The following is a 27,614-nucleotide window of genomic DNA, read 5'->3' as shown; positions in this document are numbered from 1 at the left end:
CCTTGGTATCTGCAAGGACTGGTTCCAGGACAACCTCTCCAACCCCCAACCTGCAGATACCAAAATCCATGGATGGGATACTTAAGTCCCTGATATAATATGATGTGGTATTTGCATATAACCTATGTACATCCTCCCGTGTACGTTACATCATCTTTAGATTACTTATAATCCCCAACACAATATAAATGCTAACAGCTGTTATACTGTATTGTTTAGGAAATAATGACAAGAAAACTGTCTGTATGTGTTCAGGACAGATGCAACCGGTCTTTTCTTTATAAATATTTTCAATCCACGATGGATTGACTGAATGTATGGATGTGGAACCCACTGATATGGAGGGCTGACTGTAATAAAACCAGCACCTAGTGCTGTATGAAAGGAGAGAAGGTTAGCACTTCCCTTGACAAGAATGGAAGAGGCCCTCGGGCCTGTCAACATGTGTATGGTTAAAACCAGCACCTAATTCCTCAGTAGCCTGGCAGGAACTGGGAATGGTGGCCCATGTTTTAAGAGAACTCCTTCTGTGGGCCCCCAATGGCTACAGCCTGATACTCAGGTGGTAGTGTGAGATAAGCCTCAATGCTTTTTTTTTTTTAATCCCCTGTCTCCCAGTATTTACTAAGGTTCAGGAAACTATATTCTTTTTTGATAAGTATCCATTTATTAACACTGGTAACATTTTCAGGACAAATAGAACATGCATTCTTTGGTAGTAAAATTTTAAAATCATAGATATACTTCTTTTATATATTATGAATATATTTTGAGTACGGAATATATAACTAGTCTTCAGAAACTGAAGATGGAAACATGGCTGAGTCTCAACCTCCAGTCAAGCAGAAAGTAATGACAAGTGCCGAAAATGCCACAGTCACGTGGGTCACTGCTTCTTTCATTCTCTACAGACAACCTGAGTCTCACACTGTCATAGCACCAAAAAGAAAACAGTTACTGTCACTTTTCTTATAGCAACATAGGGATGTGTGTACATAAAACACATTGGACAGGTTCTCCTTCAATCATGATTTGTATGTCAACAGTTGGTTTCATAAAACATAGAGAAAGGTGGAAAGAAGATAGAAGATGGTCTCTTTACAAAAGAAAGGTGAATACATTTTGATGCACCAGGTTGTTTAGGCTAAGTCAGTAACTGTGTATTATCAGCCCTACGATTGCTAAGTGTCAAAATTTAGAATTTCAGTGTGGGAAAGAACCTCAGACACCATCAGTCCAACCACTTCCATTTTACAGCTAACAAAAGGGATCCAGAAACTTAGGTGAATATCAGACTAGGATGAGAACGCAGGCTTTGGAGTTAGGCTCCTTAGTGTATGGTGTTCATGTATCCCCATAGACAAACTCATTTTCTGGTAATGTGAGTACACTTCTGGTCTTTGAACCAACAGTTTTTCTGTCTAAGCTATGTCAGAAATGAATTTGATATTTATGCTTGTTTCCTCTGCACAGCTTTTTCCACCTAGGTTGTGATGTTGGGGGGGTTAATGTGTGAGTAGGGCTCCATGAATCATCATTTATCTTTCACATCATTTCTCTTTGCTTATAATAACTACCTGTTTTTAAATTTAACAATTAGGTCAGTGATTCCTGATTTATTTAAAAAAGACAATACCAAAGACAGTAATAAGGTCAGAGTGACCTGGTGCACTTATAACACCCCAATCTGAAAGGAATTTTTTTTCAGTAGAAGATAATATATATCTTATACAGAAAACTAATACTAAAAGGTACTCAGAGGTAGCCCTTGTTGTTAGACATTTAAGGATGTTCTAGACTCCCAAGAGGAACCTCAACAATGATCTCTGCTTCAAATTAAAAACAATTTTCTAGGATAAATGGAATGATTAATAACATAAGAAGAATAATCAGTACTGAATTGTATAGTGGAATGATTCCCATTAGGTTCCAACCAAATGTAATGGAGCTTATTTGCTTTCTTAGCATGTATCTTTCCCACTACTATAAAATTGAGATCTGCCATTTATGTTACCTGTATTATCTAAACACTAACATCTTTAAACCCAGTGGGCTTCCCCTACAGAGGTTTAGATTCCTGCAAACCCAGGTGAATCGTTCTTGTTGAGCAATGAACCGTTGAGAAATGAGATAAGGCAGAGGCACATTTATGGATGCCAGTCGACAGGTTAGTTTTTGATGGCCATGGTCCAGAGGAGTGGGTGGTCAGTTTCCACAGTCACAACACCAGACCCGTCATAGGTATTGGAAGTACTGACCAATGTTCCAAAAGCAAGCACATCATTTTCTGTAAGAAAATAAGGGAAAAAAATTAGTAACTATTTCTTTTTCTTCCTCCAGTGTAGATTAACTTTGTCACTTACCAAAAAGCAAGTAAGCACCCACTTTGATAAAAAATATATAAATGGGGGATAGGTGAAATATATGATGTATGGCTTTAAAATGGGAAATTTCTATAACTATTGTAAACATTCTTCCTGGAAGTGGTTATTGGCCATTTTGGGTTATATATCATTCTCAATATTAAATTTTATTAGAATCTTTTCTTTTCCTTTACTAATTACAAAACCAAAACCTGTATTTGTAATGTGCTACTTCCTTCCTTCCCTGGGTACAATTTTAGTTTCTCTTGATAATTCAGAATTAGAATTTAATATAAGTTATTATACTCTATAAAGATGTAGTTTTAGCTTCAAGTAGAAATGATATGAGACAGATAGAAAATTACCTAAAAAATGCATGTGATTTTGGTCATTGTTTTCTCATAAAGTAAGAAAAGCCAAAGCGAATACAGCTTACATTCTGTAAAAATTAATAGAAACTCAAAGGTCAAAGCCAACTTTCAAATGTGTAATCTTGAGCAAGTCACTTAAGCTCAGCTATACAGTGAGGGCAAGAGATGGTAAGATAATCCTTTAACCTACTTATCAAAGTAAAAGGCTTATGAATTAAGATTAGAATTTATATATTTCATAAATATATACATATACATATTTTTTATTCTCTAACAAGTTAATGCCTAGGCACAGATTGGTAACTTCACATCTCTTTGCTGATACAGGAGCAATTCACTTCATCAACATGACTCTAAACTCACAACTGTCCTATAAGCTTGGTAACCAATGTTATTTTCTTTACCAAAATTCAGAGAGAAAAATAAACAAATATTATGGAGCCCAAACTATCAGAGTCAGAAGAGGGTCCTTTTCCTTCAAACAAAACCTATGAAGTTATACACACTGCTTTGGGGGAAATCAATTACAATGCTCACTTCCCACTAGAGGGAGCCTCCTATCTTTCTGAGGAAATCTTGAAAAGGTGATTTAAAAATTCAGCAAAGGTACTGCAAGATAATCTATTGTCAGTATTACCAGTTCACACAGCTTATTTATTAAAACTCAAATTATTTTTCATAGTTGTTAATGTTTTTACTAAAGCAAACACAAAAGTAAAACTACACAGTAATACAGAGTGAATCTCATGTGAATATTGCCCTGATATGAACTTCAATATAAGAAGCTCTTAACTCTTGAGTCATTTAGGACTTCTGTGAGATGATGTTTCTGAACACTGGTGATATACACAAAAATATGTATTGATTTAGACACTGTTAAACATAGTTGGTAGATCAGGGTGGTGATCTTTGAGGGATTAACAGCAAAGTCAATTGAAATCTCTACCTCTCTTGAATGGTGGTCTTGCCTGGAACCTAGGTGCTTACCAAGTACTTTCTGAGACCTATCCCAGGCCTAGGGTTTCAAGCTTTTCCCAACAGCCAAGAGGGAAGGAGTCAGGGAGCACTTCACACCACTTCATGGTGAAGGCAATTTAGAGTGCTTCAGCAGGCCTGCCAACTTTAAAGTGGAAACTCCCTTGTGAAGACCCATGCATGCACAACCCACTTGAATTTGACACATACATTATATGATTCGAGAAACTCAATTAAAATCCTAGTTTTTACTTCGGCCCAAAGAACAGGAGTACAAAATTGTGCTTCAAGTTTATAGCTGCATATAAATTCTTTTCTGATTTTTGAAGCCAGACTATGGATTTCAGAATTTCAGAGGTAGCTACCCAGATTATACATATTGGGTTTGCTAAGACACTGTTGTAACCTAATTAATTTTCAAATGGGAAAATAATCAAAGTGGTTATATTTGGGCATAAGACGATGCAATTCTTTTTTGGAAAGAAACATTTATTTGAGTTAAGTAAGGCCACTGTTAGCCATACTTGTAAATTATGTTTTTATTTTATTTTATAATATTTAAACTTCCAACAAGACCAGTTATGTTACAATTAATTAAAGATAATAATTGGTTTGGATTATCTCTAACTTTATAGAAAGTACAATAAAAATGATAGAAAACTAAGATAAGTTGAGAGACAAAGTCATGAATTTTAATTTACTATGTCATTACAATTATTTTGGAATATATTTTCTTCAAGTCACAGAATCATTTTTGGACAAAACCTTAAAGTGTCCCTTAGAAAAATAAAAAAAAAATTTAAGAAAAACATTTGAAATTATGATGAATTTCCTCCACCCCAAATATCTGAAGGCCAATCATGACGTAAGTACATGAAACTAGTAAAGAGCCAGCTGCGTACAGATAGCAGAAAAACAAATTACCTCTTCATTTCTACCCTAGAGGATTTGATCAACACTTTAGCTGGCTGAACTATAGAAAGTCCGATTTGGATTTTCTCCCACATTGTTTGCAGAGTAGACTATAGCCAACCATAGTTGCTCAAAGACAACCAGTCATCAGATCAAGTTCCGTTTTTAACAAAAGGCAAAAATAAAAGTTATGGATCTATGTGCAAGCTTATAAGCAACCATACTTTGTGTGATAAGCACATTAACATAGATTTTACAATTTTCATCCATTATCTCAGGCTGTTTCCTTTCCCAAAGGTAAGGATGAGAATTAGCACTCCGTGTTCTATTGTTTTCAGTGATGTCCTCCCAGCTTTTCTCTAAAGCTGGAAAGACAGGGGACTACAAAGCAAGAGCTGGCAAATTGGTAGAAACCAATTATTCAACTCTTTTCAGTTAGTGGGGCCATTTGTCCCTGGTTTCCTGCCCATCTTTCCTCCACAAGGTACATTAGTGAACTGTGGCTCCTTGGTTGGAGCTGGAAGCGTGAAGGAGTACTCTGCAAGGCCTCGAATGCTTTTGGCACTGAAAAACAACAGTGGGAGGCATTCATTCTCTGTGCAGCTGCATGACTTTTCTGCTCAGGTGCTTTTATAGAAAAGGCATCTCTCTATCAAAGAGCATGACTCCATCATGATGAAGTTAGTAAGTTAGACCTAGGTTCAAACCCCAGCTCTACCATTCACCAGCTTTACAAACTCAGTTATTTAAACTCTTTGGCCTTGTGCCATCAACAGTAAAAATGTAGAAAATATCTACTTCACAGGGAAGTTGTATGGATTATGTGGCCAATCTTACATATGATACATATTCAAGAAATTTCCATCTTCTTTGCTTTCTCCTGTTATCCTGCCGATAAAATAGATCAGGTTTGTCTTTTAAAGTTAACAAAAAGAGAGATGTCATGAGCTGAACAATTAGCAAAGGCCTGAATTCAAGTGATTAGTTTATAGCCAGCTGAGAAGTAGAATGAGGTACACTCCTAACTTTTCCAGGCTAGCTTTTGTGAAATACTTAACATCATTTCAGGTGATTCCTTGGCCTGCATATACATATGCATTTATTTAATAGATATTAAAGCCTCATTCTGTGCCAGGCACTAGGGTTTAAGGATGAGTTTCTCTGCCCTCACTAAAATGAGGACTCACATTGTAGTAAAAGAGAAAGATATACAATCAAACCCAGTAGACAGGAGAGAAGCATGAGGCGGCCCAAGGAGGGCAGAGGTGCCTTCCTGGCAGCCAAGATGGGTAGTGTTTTCAAGAGGGAAGTTAAGCCTTTGACAGTGGGGGGCTACTGGCATCCCTGGAGGCCCGCCCACTGGCCTGGCTTCCCAAGAATCTGTAGATTGACACTGGTTCTTTTGTAAAAATAAATAAATTGTTTAAAAAGGCAATGGAAACATTTCTAAAATCAATAAATCCTGAGGGAAAAATGGAGTGAACTAGCTTTGCCTGGGAGGTGCTATTTGAGATGGGCATAATCCTCATTCATTCAAGATGTGATCTGAGTCCTTACAGTACACCAGGCACTCAGAGCATAGCTGGGTTTTATCTTCCATTTAGAGATGAGGAAAATGAAGCTCAGAGAGGCTAAAATCACAGGCTATGATGATACTAAAAGTTGTCAGACATTAACAAGTTAGTAAGGGAGGTTAAGGCGATTCTTTGAAGAGCTCTAAAGAAGAGACCTGCTGCTGGTCTGTTTTCCTGAAGTACAGAGCTGTCTTTCGGCAGCCTGACAGAGACTTAAGGAGATGCGTTAGTGAGAGCCTAAAAACCATTCTAAGACTTAATGAATACTCTACATCTCATATAGACAAATGCTTAATGAACCCATTATGATGAATCTTAAGGCTCCCTACTATTCTGGAACATTAGGTTAAGTTCTGAGAGTTAAGTTAGACATATTAGACATCACTAACTATTTAAGGCATAATGGGATGACTGTCTACACTCACCATTTACTTTCTGAGGATTCTTAGCCCATTTGGAGAAATGGCAACACATTAAGAAAATATGACTCAGATTTCATTACCAGGAAAAGAAAACTATACTGTCTGTAACATCAGTTCACTATTATAGGTCTTTACCATTTTAATTTTTGACAAATATATTTTTTAAAAAGGTCCTTTACGTACACACATGAGGCAAAAGATTATATTTTAAAAATTGCTAATTTATACTGTAAAATATGAATTCTGGGAAATGTTATTAATGAATTTGTTTCTTATAAAATGGCATTTATACTTATGGCTGCTCTTGAAAATTCTCAAAAATAAAATAAATATGTTGTGTTTTCACTTTCTTGAAGTCAAGAATTCAAAGTAGTCCTAATGTAAAGCTGTGGAGTACATGCCTTTTGTGTACTTATATTTCTATTAGAATCTCAGGAAATACAAGTTTGAGACCATCTGTAAAATAAATATATTTATTTATCTCAGCATTGCCAAATAAAAATAAGTAATTCACAAATCTAAATTTTCTAATAGCCACCTTAAAAAAGTAAAAATGGGAAAAATGTTAATATCTTTTTTATTTAGCCCAATATACCCCAAATCATTTTAACATCATCAATATATAAAAATTGAGGTCTTTTACATTCTTTTTCATACTAAGTCTCTGAAATCCATTTACAGCATGTCTCAACTTGGACAAGGCTCATTTTAAGTACTCAATGGCCACACACAGCTAGTGGTTACTATACGAATTGAACAGTGCAGTTCTAGGTTATTGAAGCAGGAACTATATTTATGATTCAATTATCTGCTTTTTTCAGACGAACATTATTTTTTGGTTTGATTATACAGATACTAATTTTCATTTCATATATAGATATGCAGTCACAGAGTCCTAGGTTATAAAGAGAACATTAAATTCAAAGTGAGCACATAATATCATTTCGAGTGATTTAAACATGATGTGAGTGGATCAACAAACACTTAAATACTTCACATGTGCTCAGCAGCAAGACAGACTCAGTCCTCTGCCCTTCAACTTGAGGACTGAGAACTATCTAGCAGGAACTATAGAAAGGACAACCAAAAATCCCAAATCCAAGCAAACCTAATTTAAAATTACCAAGAGAATATATACTACATTCTATAAGGTATAGAATAAATAGTTGCCTGCCTGGACATGTGGCAAATAATCTTCCTTTTTTTTTTTTTTTTTTGAAGGGGGAAGGAGTTATTTATTTTTATTTTATTTATTCATTTATTTCCATAGGTTTTTGGAGAACAGGTGGTGTTTGGTTACATAAGTTTTTTAGTAGTGATCTATGAGATTTTGGTGCACCCATCACCCAAGCAATGTACACTGTATCCAATTTGTAGTCTTTTATCCCTCACCCACCTCCCACCCTTTCCCCCAAGACCCTCAAGTCCCCAAAGTCCACTGTATCATTCTTATGCCTTTGTATCCTCATAGCTTGGCTCCCACTTACAAGTGAGAACATCTGATGTTTGGTTTTCCATTTCTGAGTTACTTCACTTAGAATAATGATCTGCAATTCCAGCACTGGGTATCTACTCAGAGGAAAAGAAGTCATTATACAAAAAAATACCTATAATCTTCTAATTGTACTTGCAAATAATCTTCTAATTTTTCTTCTAATTACAAATAATCTTCTAATTGTACTCCTTTCTCCCAATTATTACCTTCTCTTCCCACTCCTCTGACCCTTGTGAAGGAATAACGGGTGAACCTTAATTGCCTATAATGAAATGTTCAAAACAAAGCAAACACAGTCCCTCTTCCTGGCCAAATATCCTGGCACTTAAGGCCCTTTGTCATCTGGCTACTTCCTACCTGCTTGCCAGCCACTCTCTGCTACTTGCTATTCCTTGAATAGATCAGGAATTTCCTGCTTCCACGAAAATTTTTGACACGTTCCCTCCAGGAACAAACTGACTTTTCTCTGCATATTTCATCCTTCAAGTCTAAACTCAATGTCACTTTCTACCCTATACCACTCTTTGATTCTCCAACTGCTACAGGCCAAATTAAAAATTTTCTTTTCTATTTACAAATGACTTGATTGCTTCCCTGGAACACACTTTGTATTTAAAGCTGACTATTTAGATGCCTTGTCTCAACCAGGCAAAGTACAGAGTGAGCTTGAAACATCTTCCAGAAAGCAAGCGAGTACTCAAAAACAGATGTAGACCTGTCAAAAGGACACAAGGACTGGAACTAATTGGGGGCATTAGAAAAGAATCCTGAGAGAGAGGCATTATAATATATTGAATAATGAATTGCCAAAAGCAGGTGGAGAGAAGAAAACCTATTCTTTACAGAAGAATGCCAACTACTAAAGGAAGGAATGGCAGAATTAGAGAATTAGAAAGGCACCATTTGCAGCCACCAATGTTTAGGCAAGAACCATCAATGGATGGATGCTAAAACTACTGGGTAAAATGTGGAGGAGAAGGATAGAACCCAGTTCCAATGTAGTACTCCACGTATTGCTTTTAATTTCAAAAGAAAAAAAGGTAGCAGAGAGATCTCATGAGTCCAATCTTAGCTAAATGATCAACCTTAGCATCACCAATAAAAGGTCATACTGATATCATGTGCCTCCTGCTATGATGCTAGGGATGAACACAACATCACCCATTAATACTTTTGGCCAAAAATGCCTGACCTGAATTGAATCATGGGGAAACCATAGACAAATGCAGAATGCGGGGCAGATGACAGGTTAGTGGGCCTGAACTCTTAAAAGCTGTCAGTGTCATGAAAGACCAAAAATGTGAAGGGACTTTTCTAGATTAAAACAGACTAAACAGATATGACAACTAAATACATGTTTTTTTAGTAGACTCCAGATTTTAAAAAGTCATAAAGAGCACTACTGGGACACTTGGAGAGTAAGAATATGGACTGTACACTATTATTCCATCAATGTTACATTTTGGGATTAGATAATACCACTGTAGTTAGGCAGGAGAATGACCTCATTCCTAGGAGATACAAGCTGAAGAATTTTAGGTGTTTATTATTATCATGTCTCCAACTTATTTTCAAATAGTTCAGAATGTAATGCACGTACACTCATACTCTCATATTATATTGTTTAGAGATTTGTCCCTGCCCAAATCTCATGTTGAATTGTAATCTCTGATGCTGAAGGAAGGGCCTGGTGGGAGGTTTTTGGGTTATGAGGGTGGATCCCTCGTGGCTTGGTGCTGTCTTTGAGATAGTGAGTTCTCTCAAGATCTGGTCATTTAAAAGTGCATGGCACCTTTCCCACAATCTCTCTCTTGCTCCTGATTTCCCTATGGGGAGTGCCTGCTCCTGCCTTGCCTTCTGCCATGGGGAAAAGCTTCCCGAGGCCTTCCCAGAAGCAGATGCTGGCACGATGCTTCTTGCATTGCTTGCAGAACCGTAAGCCCAATTCAACCTCTTTTCTTTTTTTCTTTTCTTTTTTTTTTATTATTTTTATTATACTTTAAGTTCTAGGGTACATGTGTATAACGTGCAGGTTTGTTACATATGTATACTTGTGCCATGTTGGTGTGCTGCACCCATCAACTCGTCAGCACCCATCAACTCGTCATTTACATCAGGTATAACTCCCAATGCAATCCTTCCCCCCTCCCCCCTCCCCGTGATAGGCCCCAGTGTGTGATGTTCCCCTTCCCGAGTCCAAGTGATCTCATTGTTCAGTTCCCACCTATGAGTGAGAACATGCGGTGTTTGGTTTTCTGTTCTTCTGATAGTTTGCTAAGAATGATGGTTCTGGAGAGGATGTGGAGAAATAGGAACACTTTTACACTGTTGGTGGGATTGTAAACTAGTTCAACCATTATGGAAAACAGTATGGCGATTCCTCAAGGATCTAGAACGATGTACCATATGACCCAGCCATCCCATTACTGGGTATATACCCAAAGGATTATAAATCATGCTGCTATAAAGACACATGCACATGTATGTTTATTGCGGCACTATTCACAATAGGAAAGACTTGGAATCAACCCAAATGTCCATCAGTGACAGACTGGATTAAGAAAATGTGGCACATATACACCATGGAATACTATGCAGCCATCAAAAAGGATGAGTTTGTGTCCTTTGTAGGGACATGGATGCATGGAAACCTCTTTTCTTTACAAATTACCCAGTCTCTTAGCAATGCAAGAATGGCCTAGTAAACATACAAAGAAATAAATGCAAATGTAGAAAAAAATGTTAGCACTTGGTGAATCTAAGTGAAAGGTATACAGATTTTGCTATACTGTCCCTTCAGTTTTTCTGCAGGTTTGAAGTTATTCAATATTAAAATTCCACATTACAATCTGGGGAAAAAATTTGGGCAGAAAGGTTGGCAACTTATGGAGGGAAGTGTTTCCCTCTTGGTTCACCCTTGGTTTCCCTGAAAGCTGAAGTAATGCCATCGCAAAGCATTAAGAAATGTTCACTGATTTAAAGTGCATCAAAATAAATCCAAGTTGAAAAAAAAAATGTGCCAAATTCAGGAAGAAATTATCTAGTCTCTGATATATCTGCATTGCAGCTTCTTGGAAAAGCATAGAGAGAGATGCTGAGCACACAGCCTGTGTGTGGTGAGGACCCTTCCTTTGTCAACTCATTGAAGCTCACCAAGGACAGCCTTTACTTCCACTCATTGATGCAGGAGGCCCTGGAAATTAACGTGCAGTGTCTACCAGAACTTCTTAGTGCTTGTGAAAATGATAAGAGCGAGACTTATTGTTATGCATGTCTCTGATAACAAGCCATCAGCTGTGCTTTCTTTTTGGGCCTTATCTCTCAAAACCCTGATCTGCTAAGACTCCTCCCAAGGTGAACACTCATCACCTCCCTCTCCTGACAACTAATCCTTCCTTGAACTCAAATGTCCAAGGAAGGGCTATTATAATTCTGTTTGAAACTGGCTGCATTTATCTTCATCTCTCTTGGAAGTCACATTTCCCTTGCCCTTGGATGAGGGCTGGAAGGCATTAGAAGGCTTCTGATGTTCAATTATTCTTCCTTCTCCACATTTTCTGTGTTATGACTCAGCCTGTTGATCGAAAAAACAGTTAGACCAGGAAAATGCTGCTGCTTGGAGGAGTCAAAACTAATTATGCCAGCGAGAAAATGTTTACAAAGATCATCAAACATTTCGCCCTTTCTAAAATAAACAAAATCGTTATTTTTATTTGTTAAAGAGAATTCCCTACTGTATTATGTCATCAGCATGTTCTACTCATAAAACACCCCATGTTCCAGTTAAAGAGTCAATCAGAGCTGCTTTAAGAAAAAGAGAAGCTTACTGGGCTTATAAAATGAGAACCACAGTCCAAATCCACAAACTGTGACCTATTTGCATTAATTATTAGTGGTAAAGTGAATGATCTGTGTAGAACTCCGTGAAAATTTTCAGTGTGGAAAGTCAGTATCACATTTAAACGTGTGTTCAAAGAAGAGAAAGGCTGTCCACAGGCTGTCCTGAACTGATCTACTTTGCTCTGTTGCCTTCAAATCCTGTGTCTTCGTGTTGCCACCTGTGGACACTGGCCTGCCCCCAAACCATTCCACAGGGGTGAGAATTATGACCTGCAGATGCCAAAGATGACTGAGTCGCAGTCATCCGCATCTGTTGCTGCCCGGCTGTAGAGCAAGGCAAGTCATTTTGTACTGGTGGGCCTCGGTGCCATCCCTGAAAACAGAGACTTGAACTTTTCACTGTCATATTTTGACTTCTGTTAAAAGTCCCTCAGGTGACCTCAGCATCCATATGTAAAATGCCAATAACACCTGTCCCCAGTTATCTCTAATACTGCTATTGTGAAGATGAATGAGTTAAAGTCTGTGAAGAGCTTTGACTTCTCCAGGAAAGTGTTGAAAATGTGTTGTATTATTATCATCATTTCATCTGCACTAAGGAAGCTTTAAAGTGGCATTTGCTTCTATCCTTCAAATGTCAACGGAGATTATTACAAGTACATCGAACAAACAGAAATGGCATAGAAAAGTGAAGAAAGAGAGGATCATGTGCGGTAGCACAGTATGATTACTTAACATCAATCTCAAACCTGCAGGTGGTATCTATACAAATAAGCTAAAGAGACATAATCCATGCCCTTTTAGAATTTACCAGTCAAGAAAGTCTCTGCGAATCTGCTGTGATTCCGGGGGCTGCCAGATTTGCAAGTCGTTCACTGCTCAATAGAACTCTTTCAAATTTAATTCAGCTGAAGTTTTACTTTTATCAGATGGTGTCAGAGCGGGATCTAAAGTGGAGCTTCTAGCGACCCCCAGCAGCGCTGAGTGAACACTGCAAGGTACCTGCAGGACCCACTGTGTCCACTGATCTCTCATAGCCGCTGGGGATCATGGGTAAGCTCCCCCTTGGATTTTGGAGCTCCACTGATCTCTCACAGCCGCTGGGGATCATGGGTAAGCTCCCCCTTGGATTTCGGAGCTCCACTGATCTCTCACAGCCGCTGGGGATCATGGGTAAGCTCCCTCTTGGATTTCCGAGCTCCACTGATCTCTCACAGCCACTGGGGATCATGGGTAAGCTCCCCCTTGGATTTCCAAGCTCCATTGATCTCTCACAGCCACTGGCGATCATGCGTAAGCTCCCCCTTGGATTTTGGAGCTCCACTGATCTCTCACAGCCGCTGGGGATCATGGGTAAGCTCCCTCTTGGATTTCCAAGCTCCACTGATCTCTCACAGCTGCTGGGGATCATGGGTAAGCTCCCCCTTGGATTCTGGAGCTCCACTGATCTCTCACAGCCGCTGGGGATCATGGGTAAGCTCCCTCCTGGATTTCCAAGCTCCACGGATTTGTGTTTTGAGCTCTCTTGAGTTTCTTTGAGCAAATTTCTGATCCAAACTGGGTTTGGAGTCGTGACAGAAACTGGCCTGGGTCCAGGAATGGATTCGATCTGGGAATTAACTGGCTTGGATCCAGTTAGAGGCCTCTTACATCTGGCTGGGTCAGAAAGGAACTGGTAGTAAGCAGTAATATTGTAGGAGTTATAAAATGTGGCCTTTGAAAAATCAGATTTTTGTGTTATACCCCTTTGTTTCATTTTTCTTACACTTAGGAACAAAAATCACTGGCTAAGTTAATCAAGAGAACCTGAGCGTAAGGCCAATACTTTAGGTAAAAATGGGATCCTTAGTTTCTGGAAAACCAAGTTCTTTCTGGCTTATACTTTAGGCCTGGGAGGCAGTGAAGTCTTACAGAAACAGCAAAATCTTACTAAAGATAACCTACAGTGCAGTGTTCCGAATGAACAACAATGCATTTGAAGTACATTTTAAAAACGAGGGCTCTCAGTAAAGTCCCTTTTGTCTAAGAACGGGTTTGGCACTACAACATGTCAACTGCTATTCTCTTTGGAATAATCTGCCTTGCACTCTTTGCTGACAACTGTGGGTGACAGAATTAGGCATGTACAGGATAGTGGGACATGGGGAGCTTTTTCCTCCCTAAAAGGGGAAACTTGAGAGATGACGGGACTGCTGGAAAAGGTCCCTTCACTACCTAGAAGCAACCGCCTGAACTTTTTTTTCGTGTCGTGGCAATGGGTGGGTCTTTCTCTGGCCTCCCTAATCATTTCGCCTTCCCCACCCTGCCTCAGGCAATGCTTGTCTCTCTCTCTCCTTTCCCTTTCTTATCTTTTCTATTATTCAGGGAAACCATCTCGCCCAGAGACCACAGGTTGAAACTCCTGGTAGGTTGGATTAACAATGATGGAAACCAACCAGGGGCAAATTTGAGCCTTGCCAGTTTGATATTGGGTGCTAATCAGAGTAGCGAACGTCTATGTTTTTGTCACACATAGTTTACTCTGGCCAGAACAGAAAAAGATAATTTTCCTTTCTGATGCGGCTTTGCCCCAGCACAATGGTGTGCCAAGCTCAGTCACGAGGGCCACTCAGGGAAAGAGGACCCAGAAGCCTGGCATGCCGGCAAAAGGATAAGAATTTCTTACCCGTCAGATTTCTGGTTTCTCTCTCTCTGTGCAAACGGTTGACTGAATGGTAAAAATCACTGTTTACTGGCTGGGGGCGGTGGCTCACACCTGTAATCCCAGCACTTTCGGAGGCTGAGGCAGGCGGATCACGAGGTCAGGAGATAGAGACCATCCTGGCTAACATGGTGAAACCCCGTCTCTACTAAAAATACAAAAAAAAATTAGCCAGGTGTGGTGGCAGGTGCCTGTAGTCCCAGCTACTTGGGAGGCTGAGGCAGGAGAATAGTGTGAACCCAGGAGTTGCAGTGAGCCGAGATTGCGCCACTGCACTCCAGCCTGGGCAACAGACCAAGACTCCGTCAAAAAAAAAAAAAAAAAAAAAAAAAATCACTGTTTATCTCCATCTTGTTTTATGTCCTTGGGAGCTTGACCTTGTTACCATGTGGCAGTACTTTCTCTTGGTCTCTGCCTTCCAGGACACAGGAATTTTAGGGTTTATGTCATAATCAGCTCTAAAAATTATCTTGAGTAGTTAAAAGCCTTTGTAAGCTCACAGTGAACTACTCTGGATTCCTTCTGGGAAGAACAGTGAAGACTGCCCTGTGCCGTAGCTCAGGCTTTGCCCCTTCATACTGGTGGTCTGGCTTCCATTCCCTGCTTGTGAACTAAGAGCTTTCTGATTTAATTTCTGTATGACCTTGTCTAGTCTCTTCTCCTCCACGTACTATCTTAAATTTTCCTTTCTCTGAGCACCTGGGAGGTTACCTTTGGTAAAGTTCAAAGGCCAGAAATATCGGAGTGAAGTTTAGGTACTATTAGAAGTCAATTTTCCATTTATTTGTGCTTGGGAAGATCTAGTCAAATGAACCAGATGACTGAATCTTTGAATTTACAAAAAGCCCTTGTGAAGTTCTGAAAGATTTGCCATTTAAATCCCTCTAAGATTCTGGCTCAATCTTGATCAATTCAGCCAGACCAACTGGTCCACTCAGGCCACCTCTTGCTGATGAAATTCCCGCTCCTCTCACAAAGGCATGTTCCCTGCTGCCTGTGTCCCTACCCGGTGCCCGGCTTTCCTCTTTGGCTGCACCGCCCACTCCACTTGAGATTCCCTGTCACAGTGAGTACCTGCCCCTCTAGCTCCTCCAGATCTCCTGCTACCCTCCTGCACCAGCCCCTCCCCGACCCCTGCTTTACCCTACGGGGTACCAGCATGGCTTGACCTCCACTCCCTTAATAATAGATGGTCTTTCTTATACCTCAGCCTGAAACTGTGAGAGTCCCAAAAATGAAATCTCAACGGTCATGGTGGCTTTTCACTGTCTTGTGGAAAAATATTTACAACACAGAAATAGGGGATGAGTGTTTACCATCAAGCAGAATCCATTCAATCATATGGCTGTTTTTAGAACAGAATTTCATTTAGTGAGAGTCTGACCACTGCCTTTTGGGAAAAACATTATTTGATTTAAATTCAAATGGCCTAATATTAACAGATATGATTTGTTATAGCAAAGGTAATGAAGCAGTGTCTTAGACTTTGTCCATAAACCTATAAATATACATGCTTGCTCCTAATATATTTCATCATGACCTATTTTCATTTTTAATTTCCCCTTGCTGATATACAATAATAATATTTCATGTTAGGAATAGCTGTCATCTTCCTATATGAATATTCTAACAAGTCTGAAAATATTAGCCATTCTTAGAAACAAGCTACTTTAATTCACAATTAATATATTCTCTTTCTTGTTCTAGTTATAATAATCAATTTTTCAATACTCATACCATGGACTTTTTCCTGATGACAGCCTGAACTTCTCTTTTTTTGATGAACCTTCTTTGCATTAACTATCTGCATGCAAAGTTGCATATTATCCCAGCCTCAACTTTATAACCTTCTACTTAGCATTTTACTGTATCATTGTGGAATGCTGATATGTGTAATACTATCTTACACATTAAATGTTCAAGTATTTTTTTTTTCTACCAATTAGATTATAAGCTCCTTGTGGGCAGAAATATGACTTGATCTAACTTCCTTTATTATAGAATATCTAATCTGGAAGAAATCTTATCTATTATTTAGTTCAGTGGTTTAATATAGGTAACAGTGAGGCTGCTCCTACTTAACCAATTTAAAGTGCTAGGCTCAGAGTTCTATTCACTTGACTTTACCTCATAACCAAACCAAGTTGGTTTTAGGGAACTGGCTAGGTCTTCAGTGCTTCAGAGAATGTATTTAAAGAGCCATGGATATAATATCCAAACACTTTATTTCAAAACAGGGAAACAAGTTAAAGATACCTTATTGACCTAGGATGCCCAGAACTAAAATTCAAGTCTGTTGACTTGTAGCTCAGTGCATTCTCTACTATAACAAAATCAAACTATGGGCCAGGCACTGTGCCTCCCATCTATAATCTCAGCACTTTGGAGGCTGAGGTGGGAGGATCACTTGAGGCCAGGAGTTTGAGACCAGCCTGGCAACATAGTGAGACCCCGTCTCTATATTAAAAAAAAATAATAAATTTAAAAAACCCAAAGTCAAATTAGGGGTTTAACAAATTGGTTGGCTCCTCAAGAATTTTTGGATTAGCTAAGCAGAGTTAAATGATTAAAACTACATAGTGAATATTTGAATTGCTTGAACATATGACTATGTTACCTATTTTTTCCTAAAGCTTAGTGATTCATGTAGATTGACTAACGTCACAGGCTTCAAGCCAGTAGCGAAATGGATCCAGAAGTTTCTCATCCTTGACTTTTGTGTAAGCTACTGACCACAGGACGCAATGTACTTAACTGAAGCACTCTGTACTGCATTTTCTTATTTAGAAAATGCACCAATTCCATTTATAAACCACTATCTATAGGAGTGTTTCTTTTGTTGTGTCAGCCATTATTTCATGAAGTAGTAGTAACAGTCTAGACAGGGAGGAATGAGGAAATGGCCACACAGGCTTAGCTGCTCAGGCATGGGTCAATACTTGGCTTTTAGTACAAACATTTTGCTCTATCGGTAGTAAACACATTAGATGAAAATTAAAGGTGAAATTTCAGTTAATCCACTTTCACTGCTGACATGGCAAGATTATTTCATGGTCTAGAAGACAGGCTAACCACAGAGCCTTTATTTATGGTTTAGGAAAATAGACCTATATTGTTAGAGAAGGAAAAAATTCACTTGTTATGAATGGCTGTATTTGCAACTAAAAGAATATCAATGTATCAGACATCAATTACACCAAAGATAAGATGATTACGAACTTTCTATGCAGAAAAAAACCATTCATTTTGAAGTATTTGGAGACAGGGATGGAGAGTGGCAATTTTGTTTTTATACTAAAAAGATCATTCCTCAAAAGCTGAGTTGTGCAGTTTGTACAAACTTAGATTATATCAAAGCTGCAGGTTAGGACGTCATCTTTACTTGGTATGTATAGACAAATTTACAACTCTAATCAATTTGGTAAAAAGTCTACTAAAATTGAACGAATATTTTAAAAAGCCTGTTAAATCACAACTAGTATGTATGTGTAGAAAGGGCTTGAGATAGCTTTTCTGTATTCTTAATTAAGAAATAAACAATCCTATATATTCCTTGTGAGTATCTAGCCTGAAAGACATGAAAGATACCTGGCTCCTCCCTGCTCCTTTGACGCCATCGGTGGTATCTAGTTGTTGGGGGTTTTGGGGGAGCCTCTGATTCAGACCCTTATGGCACCTTGTTGATGACCAGGCTCTTACCTACTCACTGTGGTCCACTCAATATTGGATGGAACCCTCTTGATGGCTACCATTTTGACCTTTCCACCTTTCTTCTCTTAATCAATGACACTCTTTGCAGGAAGCAATCTGGGAAAGCAGATATCCTCCCCCTTATTCTTCCTAAAACATCTGAACCATGTGAAGAAATGTGATGGATAATTACCAATATGCCTTTTTAGTGCTGTGCCTGCTGGTGAATCTCTTCGTCCAGAGATGATGGACACAGTTGTGAGGTCTCACTGTTCTATACTTTGCTTGGAGGTGACTACAGACTGGCCTCTACTTGGCACTTGAGGCCATCGGATGTATCTGGAGTAACAACTGCCTCTGATCTTGGGCTTGGGGCAGCTTCACTTATGAGTACTAGCTATGAGCCTCTTAGGCTTCATTCTGTTAGTGCTGGAGTATCTCATTTTCCACTCATTGATGGAGTGGCAGTGATGTGTGTCTCCTCTTCTCTGAGTCAAAGAGGCATCTCCTACAGTACACGCTGCAGGCCTGTGGATTGGTGCTGCGGTGTTGTAGGTACTTTTTGTTCTAAGCATTAACAGGACTGACAATATCTATTTTGCCCCTTATTCCATAGAGGTCTTTTCCTTCCAAAGAAATCCAAAGGCATACACAACCTATCCCATACTCCATTTCCCTGTTGAGGGATGAAGAAATCATCCTAGCAGATTGTTTCTTTCCTTCTCGTCTAAGAGACATGTTTATATGTGTACATGGCAACAGGGATGAGGAACCTCCAGATTCTTGGCACCATTTTGGGCATCTGGACACAGCCCTGCCTCTGGTATAGGGCCTGGTGTACTTTCTTCCTTGCATCCTCCCAGGCATTTCACTGGAGAGTGATTGATCTCTTCTTGAGTCAAAATTTAAATATATTTCAACATACTAATAACTTTTATTTACAAAATTTGCCATTTAAGCAAGCCTTTATCTTCCTATATTGCCCTAGTATTTATAATATCTGAATCGAAGAGGAATAGATTCTTGAAAAACTGTGCCACACACTGTAGCCTGGGTGACAAAGCGAGACTCCGTCTCAAATGAAACAAAAAAAACAAAACAACTGTGCCACAAATTCAGACTGCTTTTTAAAAGTAGTCTTGTATGGCTCTTTTAGTGTGCAATGCAAGAATAGTGCTATGTTTTAGCATGAGATGCTGCTGCTTATATAAATGACTTTATATCTCATGAAAAAAATCTATAAAATCAAAGTAAAAAGTTATCTTTACTCTTTTAAAAAAGCTCATATATTAACCATATTGAACCTTATTAGACAGGTATCTACCAGGCTTAGTGATGTAAGCTCATGACTCTCAAATGCAGAACTTTAAGGCACCACTAAATTAATATACTGGCACATTCTGCAGGCAAAGGCATTAAATTTTTAACAGTACAATTGACTGTATGTGGTTCAACCTTCAAACATGTTGCTTGTGAATAAATGCAAAAGATACATTCTGGTATGTGATATGTGTTACTGGTTTCTAAAATACAAAGATAGAAGGATCTACTTTCTGTTTTGATTTAGCCACAAATCCAGTGTACAAAGAATTTACTCAGCCTGGAAAATAGTTAAGAGGATAATAAGAAAATAGAAAAGTAACAGACTAACATCGGGACTAGGTTCCTTCAGTATAGCTAATTTATGACATTCGAGGCTTACGAGATGATCATAATTACCATGAGAAAGAAAAAAATTACATTTTAAAATCCTGTCTCATGTTCAAAGACTATAGAAAATGTCTACTTGGTGCTTTAATTGCCATTTTAGGATGCTTGAAATCTCTGTCCCTTTCTACTCCCTGGAAATTTTTTAACACTTTGTAAAAATGATGAAAAAGGCCAAGTTTCTATAATCTACAAAGACATTCAAATGCTTTATTATGTGCAAGAGTAATTCTTAAGAGTAGGGAATTGTATATATAGTTTGAAAAAAAATCCTAAAATTGTAATTGTGTTACTTCCTTTTTTTTTTTTTTTTTTTGAGACAGAGTCTCGCTGTGTCTCCCAGGCTGGAGTGCAGTGGCCGGATCTCGGCTCACTGCAAGCTCCGCCTCCCGGGTTCACGCCATTCTCCCGCCTCAGCCTCCCAAGTAGCTGGGACTACAGGCGCCCGCCACCACGCCCAGCTAGTTTTTTTTTTTTTTTTTTTTTGTATTTTTAGTAGAGACGGGGTTTCACCATGTTAGCCAGGATAGTCTCGATCTCCTGACCTCGTGATCCACCCGCCTCGGCCTCCCAAAGTGCTGGGATTACAGGCTTGAGCCACCGCGCCCGGCCACACTTCCTTTTTAAGTACAAAATTTATTGTGAACATTCTGACATTACGTGTGATCTTTTTATGTTTAGTAAAAAAGAAAAAAAAATGAGTCATGGGTTTAATAAAGGTAAGTAACATTGGCATAAGCAAGCATTCAATAAGAATGCTAAAACGTGCTACCCCAATCATTTTGCTACTAATTCATTACAGTAAGGGACTTGCCAAGTTCCACAGTTCAAGACTTTGACATTATAACAAATACCAGCAGGGCTCCTAGGCAGAATTAAGGGGTCAGTGTGTGTGTGCAAAATTAGGGTTTTGGTGTTATTAGCAAAGAACTGTATTAAAAAGAATGAAGGCAACTGCAATTCTGTTCTACCAAATAAAACATTTTGTTTAGAGATTCAAAAAACAAAAAAGCAATGAAGGCTATGTTACAGTTGTGCAAGGGCTGTTCTCATTTAGTAGAACACAGTATGCCAATTTGAGAAACTCCATTAAAAACAGAGAATTCCATAAAGGTAGTACCCTGGTTATTACATTAAACAAAAGTATTAATATTATGAGTATTATTTCTACAGTTTGTTCATTACTCAGAATCATGTGAGTCCAGGAGAGACTAGGTTTGCTCTGTTCTCTGTTATTCCTGTATACTTACCATATTCAAAGAAAATGTCCTAGTTATAGATTACAATTATGACACAGCTTACTACAAATATTTATTGAATGAATAAATGTGTATCCAAATAAAGATGTCTGCTCTGCAAACCTTCATCCAGGCCCTGGGTCTATATCTCAGATAATTCACCCAGAAAGCCAAGACATAAACCCACACTCCTTTGGTATTTATTCTTCCTAAGCTCCCTGGTCAAGGGTCTCTAAATGACTTCAAAGGAGGCCCCTTTCCTAGAACTCAGCATTTCCTTAACTGGTGATTGCTGATTGAAGCACACCAACCCTAGGCTTTCCAGAATGTATTTAATATTGCTTCTAGGCCACCTGATATGGGTGTGTTCAGAAGCACTGGGGGAAAAGGAACACTGGGTTCAATGGCTAGATCCTTGCTTCCCACTTGCTCCTTTTCATAGGTCCCCCTGCCCTTTGAGATCACGAGCAATTTCAGATTACCTCTGTTTGACCCTTAGAATACCACGCATCCATGGATGGAGCTTTGGGAAATGCTACTGTGCTTCTGATACATTCAGTGTTTGTTAAGCTTTCACTTTAGTACAACTTTCATGTGGAAGTAATGATTCTTCCAGCTGATATCAAGGTGTTTCTCTCACTAGATGTAAAAACCACTTTCTATATGGCTCAGTGGTTTTATTACTGGTGGAAGCATCCCATTAAATTTTCTTATCAGGCTGTAGGGAAAAAAGAAATTCATTATGTGAAGAGAGACAAGGTAAGGGTTTACTATATAATCAATCAATGGTAACACACCCTTGTTTCTCTTATCAGGTAAACTGCCCCTCAAATATTTTATAGGAACAGGGGAATTTCTCCAATCTTAACAAATAATCCTAAAATATGCACACTCTGACATACCATTAATCCTAACATTTATCATGCCTTATGGTTAAACATTTATAAGGTTACATTCTCCTTAAACTTTCTTAAGCCTATAAGCAGCTACATTGAACAACAGGTAAGTTTATTATGGTGTTAGGCAGCTCTGTGGAGTAATTAATGAAGCATTTAGGTCGATGTTTTGCATTACTCAAACTTTCCACTTCCAAATTTGATAAAGAAATTTGCAACATGATTGATGTAATGGCTACTTCTCAGGTCAATGAAAATGAATGAGCACTGGGTTCAAGTCCAGGCCTAAGCAAGTCACTTAAGTCTCTATCCTCTAGTCCATTGGTCTGAGAGATCTGGCCTGAAGTTCCACTTTCAAGTGTATTTGTCCTTTCTCACAGTGCTATAAAGAACTACCTGAGACTGGGTAGTTTATAAAGAAAAGAGGTTTAATTGACTCACAGTTCTGCAGGATATACAGGAAACATGGCAGGGAGGCCTCAGGAAATGTGCAATCATGGCGGAAGGGCAAAGGGGAAGCAAGGACCTTTGTCACATGGCAGTAACAGAGAGAGTGAAGGGGGAAGTGCTGCACACTTTCAAACAACCACATCTTGTAAGAACTCTATCTGGAGAACAGTTAAGGGGGAAGTTCGCCCCTATGATTTAGTCACCTCCCACCGCCCCTATGATTCAGTCACCTCCCACCAGGCCCCTCCCCTGACACGTGGGGATTACAAATTTACATGAGATTTGGATGGGGACACAGGGCCAAACCATATCACATAGCTTGAGTTTATCTTGATCAAGGCTCAAAACAAGGTGATGCAGTTTCTTAAACTTTTCCTTTACTGCACAGGTTAAAATTATGTGTTAATTTCTTAAATGGTATTCCCACAAATTCCCTTACTTCCATTCCATTACTATTTCCCGAGTCTTATCTGTCTCTCAGATTCTATATTCCTTTAACTAAAGGAACAAGGGCTTCTAAAGAGAAGGTCATTTCAAGTTTCAATAATAATAATAATAAAAGTGGTAGGAAACTTTATGTGGACAATTTTATATGATCTTGCCAAATGGACAATGGCAAGATCATGTAAAAAATAGAATTCTGACCCCAAAACTGTAGAAACGTGCCCAGGAAACCAACCCCTTATTTACAATAACTAGCCTGGGAAATCAGCCCACCATAAGTCAGACTTGTAGGGATTCAGACCACAGGAAACCAAACAATAATTTCTGCAACAATTGGCCCCAAATGGCCATGACTTAACTGATAACTGACAGTTTCCCTAATTTTTGGCTCCACTGCCAACTTTAGCACCAACCAGAGAAAGCCAAATACGCTCCTCTAACCTATCGTGTAGGATGCTTGCTTCCAGTCAGCCTGCCTGCAGCTTCTTTGGGCCAACAGACTCCAAGTAGGATACATCAGAAGCCATCTCTTTCTCTACTACACAGCATTCCCATTTCTTTCCCTGCCTTTGAGTCTCTGCTAAAATGAGTTACTCTGCAAGAGACTGAATAAACAGCCTTGATTTGTTCTCTTTTGGTTTGTCTTTATTTATTACCACCATGCGTATAACAAAAGGATACAGAGAGTGCACTCAGCTTCAACTAGATCCACAGTTGGGGCAATCTTTCTGTTTTCCTGGTTAATTATTATTTTTAAGTTCTTGCTAGCTACTATTTAAAGACCTACACACTAAAACCTCCTACCCTTCCAAATGCCTAATGCCTATCTACTTTGAGCACATGACTTTACCCCATCTTCTCAGGGAAAACAAGCCCAATAAGAACTTGCTCCACATCTTCTCAACATTCATGCCAGTATCTACAGCCTCATTCATTCAATTCCTCCCTTCTTCTGGTTGTAACAGAAATGTAGACATCTCCTCTGTCCAGGGTTCTGGATCTCACTTCCTTTACTGTCTCACAGCTTTGATTTACAGATTATCATCACTCTCTCCTGTTCCTTCAAACAGTTCTCATCATCTTATTTATTTCTATGAACCCTTAGATGTGTTCAAGGCTATTCCATTTTACTCTTTTACAGTCTCTCCCACTTCATGTCCCTTTCAGTTATCAGTCTCTCTCTCCCCCACTTCAGAGTCCAAATACTGGAATTACTCATTTACCCTTCAACTTCCATTCATTTAATAACCTGCTGCAATGTAGGTTCCACCTCTATTACTGCACTAAAACTACTAAGATCATTAGTGACTTCATTTCCCCTAAATACAATGTGTATTCTCAGTGCCTGTAACTGTGACTGACATGGAGTAGAGCCTCACTTCTCTGGATTTCCTAATTTTAAACATAGTTCTGCATTGGCTTATAGCTTTACCTGAATTACGTCATCTAATACAACAACCTGATAAAGTGGGTATTATTACTGTGGTTCATATTTGGAAACTGGAGCTCACAGAGGTTACATCTCCCCCTGAAGGACAGACATCTGTTCTGCCACCTAAGATTCATCCTTGCTTTTTCCCTCCGATATAATAACATTATTAGATAGGAAAATATCCTGAAAGATCCTTAGCAGATTTCCTGGTATAAGAAAAAGAGTTCAGTATATGTTGAGTATTATCATTTTTCTACCACCTAAACCAGCACCTGGCACATGAAATATACTCCATAAATACTGACTGATTAAATGTGCCCAGAGAGGTCATAACAGCGATGCTCAAATAATTATTTTTGCTGGGAACTGTGGCCTGCTGGGGCTTTAAAGCAGGTAGGGGCATTTTTCCTCTGAAGGCCTCTAGAGGGCTTTACCTGGTCAAACTAACTTTAGGGAAGAATAAGAAAAAAATATTTTTACTTCTTCTCTCTCCAAAATGTTCACTCATCCATTTCTGAAAAGGTAAAATTATAGACAATGTTACTTGGTAATCCCTATCATCTTTTTCAGAAAAGGATTTGCCTTTATCTTATTACAGCAAATATTAGTTTGTAGGTGTAAATTGAGGGGGAGAGCAGTGAAGTCCTTTTTCCTATTATGTACATGTATAAATATTGAAATTCATGAGATTTAAATTTGAAAATCTGCTGCTCTAGGAAAATGAAGTGTAATTATAGAGTTGAACAGAACAAAAGGGGAAGTAAAAGCATAGATGCACTGATTTACTATCTTGCCTTCCCTCCCACTGGAATCAATTTATGCTGGATAGAGGAGCTAAAGACAGCTGGAGGAACAATAGGTTGTTAACACAAATTATAAGGAAAGGAACTCCCTCTGATTTTTGGGAACTGAGCCAAGGGAGAAAATTGAAGTGAGATACTGTATTTATATTGCACTATAACAGTACTCATGTAATTTTCTGAGCTCCTTAAAAATCTCTGCTAAAATAAAAGCATTAGTATCTATTTCTCATTCTGCCTAAATATTGTTAAATGCATAGGAAAAAAATCCCCCGAAGGTAGCTGCCAGTTTGCCAAGATGTCCTATAGAAACCTTTTTTACCAACTGGGAGATGTCTTTCCTTAGTGTAAGAACAAAGGATGCATGGACACTGTGTTACTTTAATGGTGTTGCCCTTAAGAAGATTATCCTGGAATCCAGGGTGCAAAAAGAGACTGTATAGGAAGCAGAGTTCACTACGTGCAGACTCAGTTGGGTTTCTGGCTTTAATTACAGTACAAGTAAAATATTTGGCAAGAAACCCGTAAACTACATAAAAGAGGCTTAAAAATCAAATTTGGAAGTTAAAGGAAAAAAAATCACCCAGATAAACTATAAAACGCAGGTAACATAGATGGATGTGATATATTTCTGGTTGTCATACTGAGGTCATGAGGATATTCTGGCATTCTCATGAAGGCTAGCTCAGAGCACTCTCAACCAATGCGGTCCTCTATTATCAACAAAAAGCATGTTAAAATTCCAAACAACAGGGTTCTACGTTTTATAACAGATGAAATATTGCTATTACATAGTCATAAGTCTGAGGATGGGCTCACCATTGGAAAACAGAAATGGAAGGGTTTCCTTAATTCAAGTGAATATGTTAAAAGATGGGAAAAATAGGAAAGCTAAAGATCTGGAAGGTCAAAGTATCAAAATGTGCCAAATTCAGTAACAAAAAAGGGGCTTCGAAGCTATGCTGGAAGCAAAGGCGTTGATTTCTGCCTGAAGAAGATGCTGTAACATCAACTCCTGCACACTTACTTGGTTTTCACATTCTCCATTACAGAAAATGATCTCATGTGTTGTGCACTGGAAGTTGAACTCAAGATATGTGATGTGATATTAAAGTTCTGTTTACTCGGCCGGGTGCGGTGGCTCACGCCTGTAATCCCAGCACTTTGGGAGGCTGAGGTGGGTGGATCACAAGGTCAGGAGTTCAAGATCAGCCTGGACGAGATGATGAAACCCCATCTCTACTAAAAATACAAAAAAATTAGCCCGGTGTGGTGGCAGCCGCCTGTAATTCCAGCTACTCAGGAGGCTGAGGCAGAGAATTGCTTGAACCAGGGAGGCAGAGGTTGCAGTGAGCCGAGAACGCATCACTGCACTCCAGCCTGGGCGACAGAGCAAGACTCCATCTCAAAAATAAACAAACAAACAAATAAATAAAGTTCTACTTCCTCAACTCAGATTACTGAAAATAATTTCCAGCCATCACTGTTGAGTGATGATATGCCTTTCAGAGACTATAATTTTATTTTCATATATTACCAAGAATAACATGGTGAAGTATGGGCTAAATGATTTTACAGACATATGAATATTGAGATGTCGAATACCTTTCCCAAAAAGTATTGATTAGTGGCTCTTTGGAATGGCCTTGAATGAGGCAAGAGATTGTCCTTGGGCTACCTCATTCAACTTCCTATCACTGTCTCGGAAGAACACCAATAAAGTTAATTTGATCTGTCAATAAAAAAAATATTGGGGAGAGTCAGGGGTAGGGAAAGCATCAGGAAAAATAGCTAATGTATGCTGGGCTTACTACCTAGGTGATGAGTTGATGAGTTGATAGGTGCAGCAAACCACCATGGCACACATTTACCTATGTAACAAGCCTGCACATCCTGTATGTGTACCCTGGAACTTAAAAAAAAAAAACAAAAAAAAACAAAAAAAAACTAGGAGAGAGAAACTAAACAAAGAATCAAGATTCACAAGGATTCTGAAAACTTAAACGTTATGAGCCAAACGCAATGGGAAGACTGCACCCTTTAAAAGAAATAATCTTATGGTTTCTGAATTATGTCTTAATAAAGCTGATACATATTTTTAAAAAGTAACAGGAGAATGTTTAACTGGAAAATGTAAAGCCTCATATATTTGAGTTAAAAAATGTACTGAGTAGAGAAAGCTTCCCTGGTGACAGGCTGAGGCCTGGAGTAGACTGTGGGCTCAGGAGCAGGTGACAGTCCGCTGGAGTCTTGGCTTCCTGAGCAGCAGCCTCTCCCTAGATCCTCAGCACCTGACATCATGTC

At 38.9% G+C, this 27,614-nt stretch overlaps 1 protein-coding gene and 1 pseudogene across 2 annotated transcripts in view; one reads left to right on the top strand and one right to left on the bottom strand.

Annotated features, from left to right (window-relative positions):
- The first annotated feature begins 371 nt into the window (after positions 1-371).
- On the top strand, positions 372-516 carry LOC126951853 (uncharacterized; annotated as a pseudogene).
- A 128-nt stretch (positions 517-644) lies between these two features.
- The window catches only part of TPK1 (thiamin pyrophosphokinase 1), a 389,586-nt gene continuing 362,616 nt past the window's right edge, over positions 645-27,614 (bottom strand). For both annotated transcript variants that reach the window (XM_050784905.1, XM_050784906.1), the window contains one exon: positions 645-2,287. In XM_050784905.1, the coding sequence (XP_050640862.1) occupies positions 2,169-2,287 (119 nt within the window). In that variant the 3' untranslated portion in view covers positions 645-2,168. The remainder of the gene's footprint in view (positions 2,288-27,614) is intronic.

Source organism: Macaca thibetana, chromosome 3 (assembly GCF_024542745.1).
Source record: "Macaca thibetana thibetana isolate TM-01 chromosome 3, ASM2454274v1, whole genome shotgun sequence".
NCBI lineage: Eukaryota > Metazoa > Chordata > Mammalia > Primates > Cercopithecidae > Macaca > Macaca thibetana.
This window is presented reverse-complemented; position numbering and strand designations above follow the sequence as displayed.